The 15,798-nt window shown below is 35.7% G+C and overlaps 1 protein-coding gene across 1 annotated transcript; it reads right to left on the reverse strand.

The window, feature by feature from the left end:
• Positions 1-439: 439 nt before the first annotated feature.
• On the reverse strand, positions 440-3,729 carry LOC111892800 (isopentenyl-diphosphate Delta-isomerase I). Its single transcript, XM_023888842.2, has 5 exons — positions 3,497-3,729; positions 2,633-2,688; positions 2,260-2,351; positions 1,948-2,188; positions 440-872 (listed from the first exon to the last, which is right to left on the reverse strand). Exons 1-5 carry the CDS (start codon positions 3,712-3,714, stop codon positions 619-621), a joined length of 861 nt encoding a protein of 286 aa, XP_023744610.1. The 5' UTR covers positions 3,715-3,729; the 3' UTR covers positions 440-618.
• Positions 3,730-15,798: the final 12,069 nt, after the last annotated feature.

Consider the following 15,798-nt stretch of genomic DNA (forward strand, 5'->3'; position numbering starts at 1 on the left):
ACCCGTTTAATAAACAGGTTGACAGATTAGCGGGTTAGCGGATTAAAAAACTCAATCCAAACCATTTATTTCGTATCGTGTCGTAGGTCATGTCGAGAATTATCAGCCCTAAGGTAAATTCATAAATTGCATGTTTAATTCATATATGTTTCTTTCACTCGAAAGATCCTGTATTTTAAGTATGTTATGACCTTTGTCCCATATCGAATTAAAATCAATATTTTGCACTTACAGATTTAATATTAAACTTACTATAAGTACTAATCCCATCTTTTTAATTTTTAGGTTGTGCAAAAATTTGCAACCACTATCCCATCTACATCCATATCAATCTTAATTACATACACATGTAAAAGCACGATCCATTACATCAAAAAAAGCATTCAATCTAAATAAGATACGAGTCAAAGGTAACTAACACAGAATAGTAAACCCAAAGTTTTAAATTAACGGTGGTTCTTTATTAAACTCTTAAAGCGTAACCAAAGGGCCTACGTTACAAGTACACAATAAACACTCCCAATAAAAGAAAAAAAAAAAACGTTAAAAAAAGAAGGACCGAGACTTGAACACACAAATTATTAGCTCCAAACCACCACCATAAATATTAACCATTTTTCATATCAACTTATGAATGGTTTTCATGTCAATTGCTTCATTGAGTGTCCCCTTTTGGACATGATCCCACCATTTGAACAAGAAGTTGTCCACCACTAGCCTAAACCATGGGGACAATTTCAAACCCTCCTCACCCGCATCCGCCTTCCTTAGTAACTCTTTTAACTCTTCTTGGTTCACGTATCTAATGTCCGCCACCTCATCAGGGTTTGGGTTCACGGCAACGTCACGCACGAGGAAGAGTAGGTAATCAACTGCCAAAAGTACGACAGACTGTCAGGACAAGACATAACAATCAATGATAAACTGTCAGTTCAGACGGTCATCTGTCATTGACAAATGACAGAACAAGACAAGACAAGACCGTCATTGACAAGACAAGACAGACTGTTCAGACGGTCATTGACGGGACAAGAGAAGACAAGACAGACTGCCATTTCAGACGGTCATTGACGAGACAAGACAAGACAGACTGCCATTTCAGACGGTCATTGACGAGACAAGACAAGACAGACTGCCATTTCAGACGGTCATTGACGGGACAAGACAAGACAGACTGTTATTTCAGACGTTCATTGTCGCGACAAGACAGACTATCATTTCAGACAGTCATTGACGGAACAAGACTGTCATTTCAGACAGTCGTTGACGAGACAAGACAAGACAAGACAAGACAGACTGTCATTTCATACGGTCATTGACAGGACAAGACAAGACAAACTATCATTTCAGACGGTCATTAACGGGACAAGACAAGACAAGACAGACTGTCATTTCAGACGGTCGTTGACAAGACAAGACAAGACAGATATGACAGTCGTTTACAAGACAAGACAGACTGTCATTGACAACAAGAAAAGACAGCACAAAATGACAATTCCAGACTTGTACTGTGTTTGACATTCATTTGTATTGGTACCGATGTGAATAGGACAAAAATTGCAATTTTTTTTGTTCTAAAAAAGGACGGGTTGAGGATCGCTAGGGATCTTTGTGTGCAAAAGACATATATGCTCTTTTTTGGTGTTTTGTAAAAGAGAAATTAATTATCCTCTTACATTTTGTTCTTACTTTTCCTCCTACCCATTTTAAATGACATGTGTATTAAAAATATTATTAATTTCATTAATTGTGACACATGTCAATATTTAACATGGGTTCCTAGATGAGTACGAACAAAATGTAGGAGGATATTTAATTTCTCTTTGTAAAAAGGAATAACTTGTTTCACATTTTTTTTCTTTTAGAATAAAGTTTTGACTGGATAACATTTTTAATAAAAAAAAAAGGAAAAATAAATTTATAAAAAAAAAAAAAAAAAAAGGTTACCTTCATGTTCACCCCATTTTCCATCAGATGGAGCCTTGTACAACATGCGACCTAAAGTTGTGAACTCATCAACTGGAACATCTTCAGCAGGGATACCGAGTTCATCTAGAAGCTTCCTCTGTGCAGCATTTCTGACCCCAAGGGCATTTTCGGGAATTAACTCCGATTCTCTGTATAGTGGATGGCTGCAACAGGTGTTTGTCCATACCAAAGGAAATGTCACCTTGGTTTCTGACCTTTGCTGCAAATATGTAAAAAAATTAAAACTAATTTGAAAATTAGTTTGTTATAATTATTTGAAAATTAATCTACCTGAAGGAGTAATTCGTATTTTGAATTGAATAAAAATACACTGAATGCTCTATGAAGCAAATTATCTTTCTCAATCTTCTCCATCAAGTGACCTAAGTTCAAGAAATTATGATAATGTTTATGTCAAGTCAATAATAACAATAAAATTAATAACAGCTATACTTCATATTGTTCTTATTTCATGTTGATTTTGAATATTTAGTTGTCTTGGGAACAATATTGATAAATCTTTAGTTGATAGAAGAAGAGAATATCAGAATACATGATATAAAGTATATTAATTTCCTTAAAAGTATATATATATATATATATATATATATATATATATATATATATATATAATAATGAAACCGATTTAAAATATTCTGCTTACAATTGTATTTGGTATCATGCCCAAGAACATTGTCATTTTCATCAACCAAAATGCATCTGCAGAAATTTAAGATGTCAAAAACTGTCATTATCTGTCTTACTCTTACTCAATGAAGTCCATATGTGAAAAAATGAAATTTATTAATTCCAATAACCATTAAGTAAACAATCATATTAATATGTTATTTAAAAGATTGAGATACTATTTTATCATCAGAATAGCAACAGAGTTTCAAAAATATATTAGACATATGTGTATAAAATAATAAAATTTATGGGTGATGATGAATTTAACAACACCTTTTCAAAAACAAGCGGTTGAATAGAAAATGTTTGATAATTACACATAATCAAAAAGAGTTCGATACTGTTGTTGGGTTCGACTAAATGGGTAGTGAATGAAAAACTACAAAATAGGATAAAAATGTTACCACTTTTGGAGAATGGAGACAAAACCCCAAAACCTAAGCCCTAAAGGTTCGTTTTAATGTATCAGAAATGGAAGAAAAGATGTTAATTTAGGTTTCGAAATATCGAAATCCACAAAGATAGTTTATAAGTTGAAGCTTGTATAAATAGAAAGATGCCTCCAGTAAGGCTCTTCCAATTTCTAAACACATCCACATCTGAAAATAGTTGAAAAAAGATCAAAACAATAAATTTTCCACGATTCAGTTTTCCTCGTGCTTTAAGATATTAGGTTACCACTTAAATCGAGTTATTAGTTATTAATCTTCATTAGATAGCTGGTGAAACAAAAGAACTATATGGAGTCATGATTAGTCGTAGAAGAAGACAAGAAATCAATCACTAAATCAAAACGGTTGAATATCTAATCGTTAATACGAAACTAGGTAAAACTTACTCATCATCAAACATGAGACGTCTCTGGACAGCGTCCATGCCGGAATCGTCACCCATGGCGGCGGTTATGGTGGTGAAAGTGCGCCGGCGGAGATTAAGACCGGCGAAGGTGGAGATTTGAGCAGTTAATGGAAGAGATTTTGAAGCGAATTGAAAGGAGGAAGACCAATGCGAAGGGAGTGAGGAATTGATGGTTTTAAAGGGGGGAAATTTTAACATTTTCTGCGATTTGGGCTCACACTCTTTGAGAAGTTTAGAACATTAACAAATCCATATGTCTAATTTTATATAAATGTTACACTCACAACCCTTGAATATGGCTTAATATTAATTTAGTCCCTGTCATAAATGGGGCTTGTTTCTTGGAAGAAAGTTTTTCAAGAGAAATTGTATTAAGAAGTCAAATTTTAGATGGGTGTGAAACTTTATTAAGATATAATTGCACATGTAATAATCAACTTGCATGATCAATCATTTTAAATAACTTTGCATTACTAGCAATCCTCATTGGTCATAAATCATGTGTAGTCTTCTTCTGGTCATTTATTTTTGTTCAAAAAATACACAACGAAAGATCTTCTTTCATCGTGTTATTCTAATTTTGAATAAGTTCATATTTATCTGATATGAAATAAAAGGATACATGGTTATAAATATTATTTTCTGAATTTATTGAGATGGGATTTATTAGTAACAACAAACAAACATAATATGGACAAAGTAGATACTTAATTAGGCCTAATTGTGTTTGCTAGCTAGTATAGTTTGGAATAACTTCTATATATTAATTTTTAAATCTTGTATTTTTAAATTACTTTAAGGTGTGTTAAAAGTAATAGTTTGTTTGGGGTATGTATGCAAAGTTTATATATTTTTAGCAAATAGTTCTACACTTCTCAAACAACAGTCAAATTGATGAAGGGGACTATTTTCAAGCTTATCCGTTAAATAGATTATTCACAAAATTTCATTGGAGTACCATGTTATATAATAAAAAGTAACCAATAGGGCCATATGTGATAATTTTTTTAAAATGAGGGGCATCAGATTAATATAGGGCATACTATGAGGACCTTGTATTTCTTGCATAGTCAAAATGTCAAGGATGGGGGGTTCTTCTTTTTAATATAGTAATAATGTGTATGTACCCTTAGTTTGACTCATCCTACAATATACCATATTGGAAACTTTAGTGTCTAAACAACAAAAATAATAGGAAAAGGGTGTTATGGATAAAAAGCATCTAATGATCTCCAATAAAGTGAATATAACTTAGATGTATTTTCATTTAAATATAAAAAACTCCTCATGTCGATAATTCTTACCAAAGAAAAGATAAAATTTGTAGGAATAGTAGCATTTATAAGAAAATTGTTCAAAACTATCAGCAACGATGCCTTGGTAAAATAAATAAATAAAAGAAATTCGTACCTTTTTTTAAGTTGATAGTCTTTATATTACTAAATAAAAGACATAAAAACATATTTTTATTTGTTTTTTATTATATTATCATACCTTGTTATTTTATTACCTTAGTTTATTTATTTATATATATATATTTTAAATCTGTTCAATTATATCATTATATTATAATTGTTTTTAAATATGACATTATACTTTTAAAACAATTATACAAGTGAGATTTGTTTTATACGCAGATGATATATGAGAAAATGATTGTAATAGATATTTTTTTCAAAGTTTCTTTTTATCAAATAACAAATAAAACAAAAAAATGTCTTAATAGCTATAATTTTGTTGGCCATCACCTACAAAAAAAAAAAAAAAAAAAAAAAAAAAAAAAAAAAAAAAAAAACTATGGGTAGAATTTGTACGGTATCGATTTTTTTTTCCCTAAATCGTGTACCGTAGCAACTATAGCTGGTATAAAAATTTTGCTATCAATATCATATTAAGTATATTTGCTACCAAGAAGTTTGGTTGGTACAAATTGGTAATGATATATACCAACTTCTTTTAATTTTCTATTGTAAGATTTAAAAATAAGTAAAACATCGCATAATTTTGATGTTTAGGAAAGAAATTAGTTCCATAGTTCTTTTAATTTACAATTGAATTGTACTAAAGTAACTCTAAAGTAATGCTTTAATTTTGTACTTTAACGTGATAATAATCATTCACTAATACAACCAAATGACTTACATAATGTTCTTAAAATTATAGACACTAGACATAATTAACAATTGAAATATACGATTTCATATATATATATATATATATATATATATATATATATATATATATATATATATATATATATATATATATATATATATATATATATATATATATATATATATATATAACAAATGAATCGGTTGGTAGGTATTACCATGGTTTTTCAGTTTTTATACAATTAGATCATCCGTTATACTCACCACTAGGGCTATAAACGAACTGAACGTTCAGCGAACAGTTCATGAACCGTTCGGCGGGAAGTTCGTTTATGTGCGTTTATTTAATAAATGAACAAACATTGACATAAAACTCTCGTTCGTTTAGTTAAATGAACGAACATGAACACTGGTCTCGTTCGTTCAATTATGTTCGTGAACTTTCGTTTATGTTGTTCATTTTTGTTCGTTTATGTTTGTTCATATAAGTTCATTTTATATTTATATATGTTTAATCGTGTTTGATTACATTACAATATATCATATGTTCATATATGTTGAATTATGTTTTTTTAACTTTGTTCGTTTACGTTCGTTCGTTTAACTTGTTCACGAACATAAACGAACGAACATGAACAATGTAATTTGTTAAACAAACGAACATAAACAAAAAAAGTCGTTCGTTTATCCGTTCCTATTCGTTCATTTGTTCAGCTAACTTAAATGAACAAACACGAACAAGCTTTCGTTCGTATTCGTTCAGTTTGTTTACAGCGCTACTCACCACTAACCATTATAGTAGTGAGCGTCACATCATTACTACACTCTATACCACTAACCATGGGATACCTATCACTAAACACACCACTTCACCTTATTTTTTTAATTAAATTTGATTCAAAAACACAATAAAATATATTTTTTTAATTGAATTTAATTCAAAAACAATAAAAATATATTTTTTAAACTAGTTTTTTATTCAATGAAATAAAGATTACATTAATTTAAAACACAGAATATAAAATAAAATAAAAACATAAAAATGCAACCACAAAAAACTTAAATTAGTTTTTAAACCTTATTTTAATGACTAAATTTTGGGCACTCTCTTAATTTTCGTCAAGCTTTTAATTGTTTACACGGTGTGTGTTTCGTGTCTTCATATTGGTGCATGACCACAGCAAACAAGTCGCCTTCATCTACGTTGTTTATAACAAAGTTATAAGTCTCATTGAATTCAAGACATTTAACCCTCATATCGCGAAATTTCGAACATATTTCATCAAGACTATGACTTCGGCAACCCATTAAATCATGGAAAACATTTCCATCTTTTACCCAAAAATTAAGAGGCGTTATAGCATCTAGGTCTTCTGAAGCCACTACCCATGCTCGTGATAAGTTATCTTCTTCATTTTCTGACCAATTCATCATTTTAGGAGTCATTGGTTTTGAATGATAATGCAAAACAAGTGTGTGATTGTGAGAATAGAAAAAAGAAATTGTGTGAGTATATAATAGAAAGTGGTATATATAGAAGAGGTTTAATATGTTTGAAAGGTAAAAAATTAAAAAAAAAAAAAAAAAGTATACGTTACAAATGAAAATGTAGTCGTTGCAAACACAACCAATAGGATTGTTCATTTTAATTCGTGTATGCACGGGCGTGGTCGTGGTCCAGCTCAACAACAAAGGCGGTTATGCTATCCATACTGGATGGTCTTACCGTACCAAGATTGTTGAATTGGTACGGTATTACCAACCAAACATGTTGGCTACCAACTTTCTTGGTTCGGTTGGTAACATGTTTGTTGATTTTCCGTGGTACAATTTCGACTGCCCTAAAAAGTGATAGCCTACGATTTTTTTATAACTAAAATTTGCAAACTTTGACTTAGGGGTGACAATTTATGACACGACACGACAAAAATACACGACACGGAACGGAATTGGGACGAAACTGGAATTTGAATTCGTGTTTGTGTTGTGTTCGTGTTAACTGTAAAAAACATGATGTCGTGTTGTGTCGTGTTCGTGTTCGTGTTCAAAATTCAACAACGAAATTGACACGATTTAGCAGTTCTTTATCGTGTTTTTCGTGTTTTTCATGTTATATTTGATAAAGTATTCATTAAATAAACTAATTTTTAGTATATGATATATTTTTCGTGTCGTGTCGCGTTTGTCGTTTTTTAATTCGTTCGTTTTCGTGTTAGCTAAAAAAAACGCGACATCGTGTCGTGTCGTGTTCGTGTTACATAAAACATTATCGTATCAGACAGAAACACAAAACGATAGCACGATTTGACACCCCTACTTTGACTACGAAAGAGGTTACATTGACTGGGAAATCTTGTTTGGGCTTAAAAAATCTCATGGACCTAAGGCCCGTTTTGGTTTCAAGCTTATAAAACTATTTTTTTTTTCCCTTTTCCTCATTGTTACACAATTTTTTTCGTAAGTGTATACAAATTTCCTTTAATTGGAAACAAAGATTGATCTAACAGAATCATTTAGCAATTTGTCATATCAATATAATTTATCTTTGTAGACTGAAAATTAGAACCCATAGTAATTGGTGCTATATTTTCGTAGGTCGTAGAGGGTTTTAGCGGGTATGAACCAGCCAAAATATATGTATTTTCTTTTATTAAATTGGTAAATTTCTATATAAAATTTAAGTATTTTGTTGTGCTTGCTTGTGTGTTCTCTTAATTTAGCATGAGTAGCAATTGATAGCTGGAATTATTCTACACCATAACTTTCAGAGATTGAGTGGGCATAACTCTGGTGAAGATGACTCATTGCTTGTACATTGGTTGATATTGTTTTTTTTTTTTTTGAAAGAGAATTGGTTGATATTGTTTTTTTTTTTTTTTGAAAGAGAATTGGTTGATATTGTTTGAAGTTAGACCGGACGCTCAACTAATATATGAGGAGCGGTTATGGTTTTTAATTAGCATTCAATTTATTTATTTCGGTTGAGAGGAATTTTATCTGACTATCTGTTTTAATTTTGGCCGTTAGTATCCAGATCTAACGAAAGATACCAAAATATGTCTACCAAATTTGCTACTAAAATATTCCTATAAAATTAGTTGCAAAAATATACTTACAGAATTAGCTACAAAAATATGCATATAAAATTTTCTATAGAAAAATGCTTATAAAACTAGCTATAGAAATATGCCTATAGAATTTGCTACGAAAATATGTCTAGAAAATTATCTATGTAAATTTTTCAACGAAATTTGCTTTGGAATTTGCTACCGTATATGACTACGAAATTTGCTATGGAAACATGACTATGAAATTTGTTACCAACATATAACTACGAAATTAGCTAAAGAAATATGAATACAAATTTGCTATGGAAAATTGATTACCAAATTTGCTACAGAAACATGATTATGAAATTTGCTATGGAAATATAACTACGAAATTTGTTACACCTCAAAACCTGAACGGCGGAAACGTTCGGGGGCGGAAGACGTCATGTACAGTATCACAACAATGCATAATAGTAAACAAGCAACAACATCATCGATTGCATTAATATTATAATTTTAATACAAGTGTGTTCTGTATAGTTTATAAGATACCAAAAATATAAATCAAAATAAGAGATGAGTCTTGAACGTGCTCCATTTTCTCAAAATCTGGTCATCGGTACCTGTCTACTAGTGACCTGAGAATACAAGTTATTTTGAAAGCGTAGATCAATATTAAAGTTGGTGAGTTCATAAGTATTTTAGTGTTGTTGCTTGTATGAAAGTGTTTGTAAATGTTCGATGTAAATGTTTGATGTAATTGTTTGTATCTCCTAAAAAATCCTATATTTTCTACTAAATAGTAGCATTCTACCAAGGCCCAAATGTTATGTGTGTTGTGTTGTTTGTAAAAGTGTATCTTTCCCAAATATGACTATCATTACCAAAATATAATTTACATTACCGTTTATGTGAGAAGATCACAATGTGAATGCAATGGGAAAATAACCGTATACAGTAGTATTGTATGTAAGTAACTACCAATGTACTAACTACCTTAAACCAGTTTGTTAATTAAGGTAAAATGTGATATGACTGTAACCATACTTGATAGACTAGTATAACACGACGCTCTAAGGCATTGAAATGGTATGACATTAGTCACCCGTAGACTTGCAGGTCCCACTGTAGCTAGCAGCAAGGTGTAGGATAGTCAATCTCGTATAGATCTATACACCAACTCACGCTCTCCCACCAGGAGACTCTGGTTGCAAAACGTGACACAACAGAGATTGCCATGCCATGAAGTAGTGGCTCACATTAATGTTTGTAACGACCCAATTTTCACGTCCAAAAATTTCTTTTTAACACATTACTTTAGAAAACGTTAATAATTAAAAACATTGTTTGATGAAACCACATCACAACATAAACCATGTCTAAAAGCCAAATCATACAACCAATCGAATATCTGAGTATAAATCCCAGAGAAATCTAGTAAATGCGGAAACCAGTGTGTGTGCATGATGTGCCGCTACCACGCCAGCTCCTTCCCCTTTGATGAAGAGGTACCTGAAACCAAAACTGTAAACTGTAAGCACAAAGCTTAGTGAGTTCCCCCATCGTACCACATACCATACAAACACGTAACATACATACTGCCAGGCTATTTTGGGGTGCCTGACTACCCGGTACGGCCATTCTGGGGTGCCGACTACCCGTGCGGCCATTCTGGGGTGCCGTCCTACCCGTGTCAAGCCATTCTGGGGTGCTGACTACCCGTGTCAAGCTATTCTGGGGCGCTGACTACCCATCGGTCCTAACAACCGATCCTCGGGGACTATTTCACCCCTACTGCTACTTACACATATATCATACATAACATATTATCAGACATATCTGGGTTATCTGGGCTACCCTTCGGTCCTAACAACCGAACTCGGGGACTGGTCCCCTCCTACTACCTCTATCGCATATAACATAACAAGCCATCATACAAACATATCATCACGTACTGTCAGACATTTCTGGGGTGTCTGCACTACCCTTCGGTCCTGACAACCGATCTCTATTTATATAACATATCATGCTAGCATATAACATATCAGGTAGTAGCAACCTAGATGATATCACAAAGACAATCATCTAATCATACGAATCCTATTGGTGGGCCGGCATTGTGGCTGTAGACCCACCGCTACTGGAAGGTAACTCACCTCGAAGTAGCTGCTGATCTGATCGAGAACTGACTGTCTACTGCTGCTGCTGCTGCTCATGAAATCCTCCGACTGTAATTCCCACAACATACTCAATCAAACACTGCTAACTGTCCTTTGGGTAAAATGACCATTTTACCCCTAATCATGCCCTAATTCAAAGTCAAAGTCAACTTTTAGTTGACCCGACTCGCCGAGTTGGCTCGCCAACTCGCCGAGTCCCTGTCCAATCGACTGACCTGGATCTCGTTTCTACTCGTCGAGTTAAGCGTTGACTCGACGAGTTCTCCTTCCAAACTGATGTTCAAGTCCTTCATCCTACTCACCGAGTTGTATGAACAACTCGGCGAGTTCATCTTCATCCGATGAACACTTATGCTGCGACTCGCCGAGTTGTATGAACAACTCGCCGAGTCTGATCTTGATCTAAGGAGATTGCCTTGAACTCGCCGAGTCTGGGCAATGACTCGCTGAGTTCCTCCATGGATGAGTTCGGCTTCCAACTCACTGAGTCACACCCCGTGACTCACTACTCTACTCGACACAACGAAAAGGGGACAAACTCGGAGACTTGCGAGCAGACTCGCCGAGTCGCTACCATGCAGTCTCTAAATGGTCGATTTTGCTTGAATCCAGCTTATGCTATCCACAGATCTGGGCTCCTAGGGCCTGGTTTACACGTAAAGTTTCCAACTTTACGTGTAGATCATCACCAATAAAGGTTCTAAGGCTTAAAGTGCACCAAAAGGGGTAGATCTAGGGCTTGTGTGCAATATGACTCCATAAAGGCAGTAGATCCAAGCTCCAGGGACTGAATAGGGTCTAGATCTAAAGGCTAGCAATTTAAATCAACCAACAATGCACAACCAAGCTTGGGACATGGTTCAAGGAGGTCTTTAATGGAGTAATAAGCATAGAAACAAAAGGAAAACGAGTTATACCTCCAAGAAACTACTGAGAGAACACGAAGATGCTTGGCTTCCTTCCCTTCCTCTTGATCTACTCCACTTCCTTCTCAAATTCTTCAAGAAAACACACTAAAAATCCTCAAACTCACAAGAAAAAGAGCTAGAACGTATGGAGAGCTTCTGAGGGTGAATGAGGTGGAGTTGGGGCGCAAATGGTCGTTTAAATAGGGTGCAAACCCTTGGAAATTAGGGTTTCATCAGACAGCGCAGACTCGCCGAGTCCATAATATGGACTCGCGGAGTTGCCAACTAAACCGCGCCCCAAGTCTCGTCTCTACTCGGCGAGTCGGGCCTCCAACTCGCCGAGTTCACGGCCAAAAATACAAAATACTCAGATATATCTTACATACCAGGAACCAGGTGCTACAAATCTCCCCCACTTATTTTAGACTTCGTCCTCGAAGTCTGCTGCTCGATCCTGAAACAGATCGGGGTAATGCTCCATCATTTCTTCTACCGGCTCCCAAGTCCACTCCGAACCCTTGCAGTGCTGCCATTGCACCTTCACTAGCTCCACCCTCTTGTTCCTCAAATCCTTCGACTTCCTGTCGAGGATTGCAACTGGGCGCTCAATGTAATTCAGGCTGTCATCAGCCTGAATATCCTCCAACGGCACTACTGCTGAATCGTCCACTAAGCACTTTCGCAGCTGAGAAACATGGAAAGTGCTGTGGATCTGGCTGAGCTCGACTGGCAGATCCAGCCTATACGCCACCTTGCCCACCCGGGCTACAACCCTGAACGGTCCGATAAATCTCGGACCCAACTTGCCCCGCTTCCTGAATCGAATGATTCCTTTCCAAGGCGACACCTTCAGGAGAACCATATCCCCGACTTGGAACTCCAAGTCGGATCGACGCTTGTCGGCGTAACTTTTCTGCCGACTCTGAGCAGTCTGAAGCCTGCTCCGAACCTATTGGATCCTCTCGGTCGTCTTGAGCACCACCTCGGTGCTCCCCATGACCCTCTGGCCAACTTCACCCCAGCATATCGGGGTCCTGCACCTCCGTCCGTACAACATCTCGAATGGGGGACGGTTAATACTCACGTGGTAGCTGTTATTGTATGAGAACTCGGCCAAGGGAAGATAGGTATCCCAGCTACCACCGAAATCTAACACACATGCCCGCAACATATCCTCCAAAGTCTGGATGGTCCGCTCGCTCTGACCATCCGTCTGCGGGTGGAAGGCGGTACTAAAATGCAAACGAGTGCCCAACTCGTCATGAAATATCTTCCAAAACCTGGAAGTGAAACGCACATCCCTGTTTGAGATAACCGATACCGGCACCCCGTGCCGTGCCACGATCTCCCTAATATAGATGTCGACCAATTTCTCGGCCGATATACTCTCCTGAATCGGGATAAAGTGAGCACTCTTGGTCAATCGATCCACGATGACCCAAATCGAATCTACTCCACGCGCGGTCCTGGGAAGCTTCGTGATAAAATGCATCGTGATATCTTCCTATTTCCACAATGGGATGTCCAACGGCTAGATCTTCCCATGCGGTCTGTCACACCCCCGAACCAGACGGCGGAAACGTCCGGGGGCTGTCGTGACTCAATTGAATACCATAACATTGAATATATATGAAACAAAACAACATTCGTCACCATTCATCAACATATTACAACCAGTAGTGTTTACATGTCTTACATTGTTTTAACATTACATTCCCCAAAAATTAATTTGTTCAATTCATACAAAAATAAACTGCAACCGTCACTGCGTATGATTTTCCTTGATTCACTGGTTCCCTGAGAATACAAATATTTTGAAAAAACGTCAACATATGAAATGTTGGTGAGTTCATAAGTAGTGTTTGAAATCGAATGTTTATTTTGCTTGAAAAACCACCAGAAAATCCGATATTTTCTGAAAAGAAAAGCTTTCGAAAATGTTTGTGAAGATCCATAGGTATGCTCGTTTGTTTCTATACTTAAAAAAATGTTCGTTGATGATGTACGCGTTTTGAATCTGTATGTAGTAGAAACCCTAGGGAAACCCGATGTTCCCCTAGCTCTTTTGAAATCCATTAAGTTGCGTTGAAACCATTACGAAAATAGTAGTGTCTGTCCTAGGCGACGTTGGAAGGTTCTCGAGCATTGATTATTTACTACAAACCCGCATTACACAAACGCCCAGTTTATAGTTATACTAACGAACCCGAAGGCGTCGTCCGTACTAATCACGTTATCCAATCGCCCGGACTAAGTGTAGTCCCACATCCGTAGAGAAAGAGGTCACGAAGACCCCGGTGACTCCATTAACCGGTTGGGGAAAATATGCGTGCGAGGGGTCCCCGACCCGCCTCGTAAAATAAGCAGACTCTTCTAGCAATACCATGGACCCTTGGGGACCAGTGGTACAAGCCATTGAAAGTCACTCTACATTGTGCCGAGTCGGTAAAACTCAACACTCCGTAGAAAATAAGTGTCTTCGGGCCTTAAGATCAGGTCATTGGGCTAGCTAGGCCCAACAAGCAAGATTTTACACTTTTGGGGCCCGAAGATGGTGCGTAGACGTCTGTGCACACTCGTATGTATATGTATTACCAATCGTTAATTGTATGTATCGAAGAGTTAGTAGTTGTAGATTTCCATTGGCTCGAGACCGAGCCAATTCGTTTCACAACGTCTTTTGGTATCGTAATGAGTTGTATTTCATTGATAGTCGAGGTATCATTATTTGATCAAATTGTACATAATGAATCAGCCTTGAGATATTTCTGTTTTCAGCCCCTCATTATTTGTAAAATTTACATTTTCAACCCTTTTATTTCAATATTTCCCGGTTTGGTCCTTAAACTATTTTTCTTGACATTTTAACCCCAAAAAGTATTGAAATTAACATTTTCCAGCATATTTTTCATAGAAAACAGTTTAAGCCCCTGAAAATGCAGTTTTTCTCGGTTTTAGCCCTTCTTTTCGCAATTTTGACAATTTTGGCCCAAATTGGAAAATTTTTGCATCTTTGGTCCTTTTTAAATTTAAAAAGCATTTTAAACCTTTGAAAAGGATTTGGGACACTTATAGTCCACTGTTTTACAGAAAGTTACAGTTTTGGCCCTCCAAAACAGAAAAATTCGCATAATGGGCCTTATTGGGCCGAAATTTTCATTTTTAGCCCAATAAGCTTGAAATTTATGTTTTTAATCCTCTAAATGAATAAAATTCCAGAAATAGCTTTATTGAAACTGTTTTGGCACATTTCAACCATCAGAATCTGTAAAATGTCATTTTGGGCCCTTAATTTTGTATTTTTCACATTTTAGGCCCAAAATTTGTGTTTTTAACCCAAAGAAAATTATTACTAAACCCCTTAGCCATTTTTCTTGAAGCCCTTTGTGTTTAGAAATATATTTGAAGCTAAAATCATTTAACACAAGAAATATCTCGGTTTTGATGGGTTTTAAGGCTAGATCTAACATAAAAACACATAAAAGCATACATATAAGCATGGAAATCATACAAGGCATACAAACACATATAGATCTACACTTTCACTTGTATTCCCCCCCACAAAACTTCATAAAAACAGAAAATAGGGGTATGAATCTCACCTTGGGTGGGTAGTTTCGGTTCTTGAAGAAAAATTGGAAGAATGAAGTGATTTTTGGCCCTTGCACTCCTTGATGAACTTTTCGAGATTATGGGGTTTCTAGAGTGCAAGATCACGGTTTTTACATGGATTAGGAAGAGATTTTTGATAATTAAGGAATACAAGTCATAGATCCAAGTAAAACCTTACCTTAGATGATGATTTTTGTGGAAGAACTTCCTTGGATGCTTCCTATTTTTCGAGATCTTGGATGGAGAAGAGGAAGAAGTCTTGAGTGAATTTTAGAGAGAGTTTGTGAGTGTTTTGTGTGTGTGTGTGTAAACTCTCGGCCAACAAGAAGAAAGAGAAGAGAAGAGGTTGAGTTGACATTCCTTGATACATGTTGGTCCATGCATGGAGATATGTGGGATATTAGTGAGGTGGCAAGTG

Source organism: Lactuca sativa, chromosome 2, assembly GCF_002870075.4.
Source record: "Lactuca sativa cultivar Salinas chromosome 2, Lsat_Salinas_v11, whole genome shotgun sequence".
Taxonomy (NCBI): Eukaryota; Viridiplantae; Streptophyta; class Magnoliopsida; order Asterales; family Asteraceae; genus Lactuca; species Lactuca sativa.